Source organism: Diorhabda sublineata, chromosome 8, assembly GCF_026230105.1.
Source record: "Diorhabda sublineata isolate icDioSubl1.1 chromosome 8, icDioSubl1.1, whole genome shotgun sequence".
NCBI lineage: Eukaryota > Metazoa > Arthropoda > Insecta > Coleoptera > Chrysomelidae > Diorhabda > Diorhabda sublineata.
Genome location: NC_079481.1, coordinates 19,227,706 through 19,234,454, shown reverse-complemented (window position 1 = coordinate 19,234,454; position 6,749 = coordinate 19,227,706). Strand labels below are relative to the sequence as shown.

At 30.2% G+C, this 6,749-nt stretch overlaps 1 protein-coding gene across 1 annotated transcript; it reads left to right on the top strand.

The window, feature by feature from the left end:
* The first annotated feature begins 2,809 nt into the window (after positions 1-2,809).
* LOC130447793 (protein windbeutel) lies at positions 2,810-4,995 on the top strand. The gene is made up of 2 exons (XM_056784811.1): positions 2,810-3,521; positions 3,796-4,995. Exons 1-2 carry the CDS (start codon positions 2,970-2,972, stop codon positions 3,997-3,999), a joined length of 756 nt encoding a protein of 251 aa, XP_056640789.1. The 5' UTR covers positions 2,810-2,969; the 3' UTR covers positions 4,000-4,995.
* Positions 4,996-6,749: the final 1,754 nt, after the last annotated feature.

Genomic DNA, 6,749 nt, shown 5'->3' with positions numbered 1-6,749 from the left:
TATTAAATTGGCTCAGCACAGGAAAAGAAATATCTGGCCTTGTCAAAACAGATAAATACATCAGACTACCAATTAATTTCTGATAAGGATACTTAGCTTTCGTCCAAATTTAAATTTAATTTAGCCCCCATTGGAGTCTTGCTGTTTTGGCATCAAGCATATTACATTTCTTTAATAAATGATTAATATAATATCTTTGACTTAAGATGATTACACTCTTTTTTTCATCAAAATTAATTTGCATGCCTAAACATTCTCTGATTTTACCCAAATCTTTAATTCTAAATTTGGAGCTTAACTCAATTTTTGAATTATTTGCTTCTATTTCGTTGTTAGAGAAAATAAAAAAATCATCCACATACAGAGCAATTATTGTGATTAAATTATTTTCCCTTTTTATGTAAATACGAGGTTCAATTTTTGATTTTTCATAATTTAATTCAATTAAAACATCATTCACACGATCATTCCAAGCCTTAGATGACTGTTTTAGCCCATATATTGCCTTTTTTAGTTTCAAGCATTTATCATTATCTGAACAAGCCCTTCAGGCATTTGCATATAAATATTTTCTTTCAGGAAACCGTTAAGGAACGCTGTTTGCACATCAAGATGATCAATGCTGAAACCAAGCTTCACTGATAATGAAAAAAGTAATCTTAGGCTAGAATGCCGCACAACAGGAGCAAAACTTTCCTCATAATCTACATGATTTTTTTGAGAAAAACCTTTGGCTACTAATCTGGCTCTATACCTCACTACGCCTTCACAATTGACTTTCTTTTTAAACACCCACTTACATTTCACAATTGAAGCACTTACTGGCCACTCGGCTACTTCCCAAGCATCATTTGCTTCAAAACTGTCCAGTTCATCTGACATTGCTTTCTTCCACATTTCTGCATCTGGTCTGGACAAAGCTTCTTCAACTGTGAGAGGGTCTTCTTGAAAATCATTTTCTATACACATGTAAGTCACAAAATCATCCATTCTTTTAGGTTTTGAGACTTTTTGTGAACTAAACTGCAGTATTTACTGCTTCTGCCCAGAACCTTTTATCTAATTGGGCATCGAACAACATACAGCGAGCTCGTTCAACAATGGTTCGGTTTAGGCGTTCAGCTGAACCGTTCTGCTCTGGTGTATGTGGGTTTGATTTCTGATGCAAAATACCTGTTTGTTTCAAGAAGTTTTCAAAATTATGTCCACAGTATTCAACACCAATGTCACTTCTAAAATTTTAATTTTTTGTCCGTTTGGTTCTCAATTAAATTTTTAAATTGTCTAAAATAACTAAAAGTTGTAGTAGTTAGTAGTTGTGCCATCCATCTGGAGGTTGTCCTATCTACTCCTCTCACATCTAAAGCTCTTTTGACAGTATCGTGCGGAATATTGTCAAAGGCGCCTTCTATGTCTAAGAAGGCACATACTACCTTTTTGTTGTTAGTCAGAGAGCTCTGAATTCCACTTGTCAATTGTACCAAAGCAGGCTCTGTAGGTTTGACTGTTTGGTATACAAATTGACATGGATGGAGAGGTTTCCACTTCAGAATCTCTGTTCTGATATAATTGTTTTGAGTAGAAATGTGGTGAGGTTGAGGTTGAAGACGATAACTTTGTTATGGAACGCGCGTCAAACAATATAATTGTGAGTGTTGATATAGAGTGGTATAAACAGTGTGTGATAAATTCACTAGCATTTTTAGTTTCAATTTATATTCTAAGCGCTGTTGCATCTTTGGGCGAAAGATCTCGCAATCATCTTAACGTGCCAGATTTTTATTCTAAAACAATAGTAGTATCGTCCAGATCGCAAGCGTTGTAGTTAAGATGGCATAGTCCTTAGATGGTGTGCAGTGCAACCAGGGGCGTTGATTACCGTCAATTATCAATATTTTGCAAATATTATTTAGTAGTTGTAGTGTATAGTTGGTGGAAGTGATGATTTACTTTTGGTGAGTCAACCAGTGGTTTTTTATAATTATTAGTAGCTTTCCATTTACATTCAAGTGAATTGAGACACTCTGTTATGTAAGTATCTTATACTCAGATAATGACGTCACAGCTCAGTGAATCAAAGGAACGAGTGATGTGAGTTAATATTCTCAATAACCACAAAAAATTCCCCATTATTATTGATGATCCAAACGTTTGTTACTCGCAGCGAAAGAAATGACATAACAATATTATTTATAAGAATATTTACATCAATAATTTAGTATTGTATACTTACTTGCTTATTTTGATGACAAGTTCTGACAACGTGATGTCCTCATTTTCACTTTTAAGATTGCTAGTGAAAACACAGTTAGATCTCACTTGTAAGACCGAGAAAGAAGGTGCATATACATAATCACATTAGTTAAGTCATCACATAATACGCTAATGAAAATACGAATTTGATTTCAAAAACAATAAATATTAGCTTAAGATAAAAATAAACAATTAAAGAAATTATTTATATACGAATGAAAAAATTATCTGCAGTTACATCTAGAAAAATCCAGACTATTTGAAAAATTTAAACGCAAAAGATCATATTTCATTTGTCAGCATTTATTTTAATATAAAAATAGGAATTGTTTTAAATATCTTTCAATAAATTTTTGTTAATTCATTCATCCAATTAATTGATTTTAATTCATCTTGTTGAAATTAATGTCATTCATTATATTATATATATATATATATATATATATATATATATATATATATATATATATATAATATAAGTACATTTATACAAACCCCAGTTAATATTCATTCACACGGCTATGCTTAACCACTAGATTTTTGACACCAATGACAGCGAGCCATGTACGAGACGTGATTAAATGACGTTTATTTGTTTTTAGTTTACCAATAACAAAATTGAAGCGGTACCGGTAATTACTGTGATTTTCATTCGTGATAAAAGTTATATTGAAGTCGTATTTTAAAATTAGTTAAACTTATCCTGAAAAGTAATTATGAATAACTTTTACATCTGTGTTTACATATTTTCAGTGACAATCAGTTACAGTATTATATCTGCTGTTGCTTGTAAAGGTTGTCTTAATCTTGATGAATACAATTTTGATAAAATAATTCCTAGGTTTGAAGCTGTTTTAGTAAAATTTGACGTGGCATATCCCTATGGGGATAAACATGAAGTCTTTAATGCATTGGCTACGGAAGTTGTAGACAATAAAAATTTTATACTAGCTGAAGTTTCAATCAAAGATTATGGCGAAAAAGAAAATGAAGAATTTTCAAAAAGGTTTGGTATTAACTCCAAGGATGATTTACCAACTTTAAGACTTTTTGTTAATGGCGAAGATGAACCATTTGCATTCGAAAAAAATATTCCTTGGAATAACGAAAATTTGAAAACTTTTATTAGAGATCATAGTAACATTTATCTTGGATTACCAGGCTGTTTGGAAGAGTTTGATAAATTGGCTTTCAAGTTTGGAAATAGTAATAACAAAAAAGCGGTACTTGAGGAAGCTGAATCAGCAGCCAGTAAACTACAAACAGAGGTAAAATCATATATATTTTTTTAAATCCAAAATGATATATATATATATATATATATATATATATATATATATATATATATATATATATATATATATATATATATAATATAATTTTTTTCCTGAAATATAAAATTATAATTATAAAATTAGTATATTTTGAGAACAATGAACAAGTCATATAGTGGAGGTCAACTTGTTTTTTAAAATTGATATTATTTCATGACTTTTTGTTAGTTTACCAATTAATTATTGCCTTTTTTAATTTTTCTTTTAGAAAGAACAAGAAGCTGCTAATATCTACATTAAATTCATGAATAAAGTGATCGAGGTAGGAAATTCTTTCACAGGCCAAGAAAAAAAGAGGCTGGAGAAAATATTATCAGAAGGAAAAGTGGCTGAAAAGAAGAAAAGAGAACTTTTCAATCGTCTAAATGTTCTAAAATCATTCAATTTTGAAACGAAGAAAGTTGAACTTTGATTTAAGTGGTTATTGATTTATTTGTTGTCTTTGCCTGTTATGTATGTTTTTCTTCAATTATTCTCTTTATTACATAAGAAGTAAATAAGAGAAATGTAATTGAAGTGAATGAATTTTCAAAACACCTTCATAACTTTTGACCAAAGTTTTCCATTACAATTTTGAATTTTTCGAATTGTGTACCAAAACATCCTCATTCTTGGTGGTTGTGAATATTTTGATGTTCAGTTTAACAATAATTTTTTGAGAAGAAACTAGTTTTCTAACAGTCTGAATTTAGTTGTTTGAAAAACAGCAAGAATTCACTAGTTTTTGTTGAAAAATATGGACGACTATAAAGTTTATGTAATAGTTCCAAAAGATAGTTGAACTTTGTTGGCATATGTGTAAACAGCATGCATAAAAACCTTAATCAAATATTTATACAAAAAAAATTGAAATATAACAATTATAACAAATCACATGATCCAAGTCCTGAATCCTGATAGTATTTCTCGATACACATTAGTACATTTCTCATTTAAAATCTAAAGCCCTTGAATTGCTGGTAAGAAGATCTGATAGTTGAGTTAGACAGTCTATGTCTTATAGCCCATATATGGTTCATAATTACCTGGTTTTCTAATATGGTGATGGACAATACTTTGGGTGAGTACAGTGATTGATCTAATTGGATCCCTATTGAATATTGCATGTATAAACATAATCCACAACTATCACACCTGCATCAAACTTGTCAATTTTATCTCTCTGAATAACAAGATATAGCTGTAAGAAAACAGAAGAGGAATGCAATAGGATAAAGTTAACTGTAGAGTGAAAAAATGACTTAATAACATTCATAAAATTACTTGGCTCACAACCATTCGACATGTCAAAAGGATTGGATGAAAGTCTGTGGTGAAAAAACTCTTATCGTCAAATCCAGTCCATCAAAAATAAGTTGTCTGTGCATCAAATTGTACAGTAACTAATTTATAGCCTTTTAAAATTGAACGAAAAATCAAAATTGCAAAAAACCAAAAGATGAACAAAATTATAAGCATGTAAGTGGATGTTGACCATACTTTGACATCAAAAAAAGACTCAAGAAAGATACAAGCATTGTTGGATGTACTGCGTACTCTTTTGTTTTGCCAAACACCATTGAACTGAAATGTTTTTTTAAGTATAGTTTTGGTTGTGGATAAGTATATACTGAGTATATATAATTATTTTTAATGGTTTAATTTAAAAGGTTTACCTTTTGAGTGTTGTTTATTTGTTCTCCACGTTTCTCATATGTAAACCATCATATATATATATATATATATATATATATATATATATATATATATATATATATATATATATATATATATATCATTTAATACCCACATATGGTTCTCGGGATTTATGGGATTCAGGGCTGTGAACTTGTTTAAATAGTACATAGTTTCTTGATTATAATGTTTTGAGTTTTTCATTCAACTAAATATAGCAGAAGTATTTGTTCATATAAGTTCAGCTTAAAATTTTAATACATCAATTTATGAAATAAAAAAACCATTGGAGAAGTATTATAAAGAGAATTTTAGAAATTTTTTTTGTTTAGTACATTATCAACGAATAATTGAGCATATAGAACTGAAATGAAACATTGATTATGATGCTACTTCAATCACTAAAAAGTTTACATATATGTATATTGGATTCATTATGAATCAAAATTGTCTATTGTAGCCCTTTACTTTTACACTTTTACTCTGTCACCAGTTATTTTCCTATTCGTTATTGTCGTTATTTTTTATAAGAAAAAATGGAACTTGATTAGAACTGTAATCAGCAAATATAATCATTGAAATTGCACTTTGCAATCAAACTACAATTTTTTAGATAAATTTGATTACAATAATTGTTGATAATATAATCAGTATTGATGAGGTAACATTGTATTTCTATTACCATTTAACTGGCTGTTGAATTTGTACACAATTCCTATTGCACTAGTCCACTGGCCAGTCTTATTGCCGTGGAATTTTGAGAGACAAAACCGATTTTTTTTTTAATATTTACAGTGGGGCATATTCTAACTAAACTTCAAGACATATGAAAACTTTATTTATGCAAAATTGTGCTACTGAACTTACATTTTATAACTTAATATATGAAATCTATTAAAAAACAATTTTCAGAATAAAAAAAATCTATTCTATAATATATCTATAATATGGAATAACTGTACCCTATACCCACTACAGTGGGTACAGTGGAATAACTAACTAAAAATCAGTATTGTAGTCCTAATACAGGTATTGTCTGTTTCTTTGTTCCTCCACACTCTAACGGTTTTGGTAATACTCTTTCAATATCCTGAATGTCATATAAATAACAGGATGAACATATCTACGTTAAAACACACTTACAAAAAAAGGGGAAAACGCCAAAAAAGAGATGTTAGTTACCTACGCCACCAAAGGAGGCGGTTTTTGTGTCCCACTTCCCAAGGTGTTAGTACTACTCCTTCAAGGTACAAGCCTTTTAGCGGAATGGGCGGACATTCTCATAGTAGATGCTCTGCTGTTAGCATAGCTTGCTCGCAGAATTTGCAGCCGTCTTCTGACGTGCCTATCGTCTTAAGGTGATGTTTGACGAAACAGTGACCTGTCAGAAGACCGACCACCAGTTTGATGTCGCTTCTGATCATCACGAAAAGGTGTACAAACTTCTTGTCTAATATGGTTATGAATCTTTTAGATTATCTTAAGCAT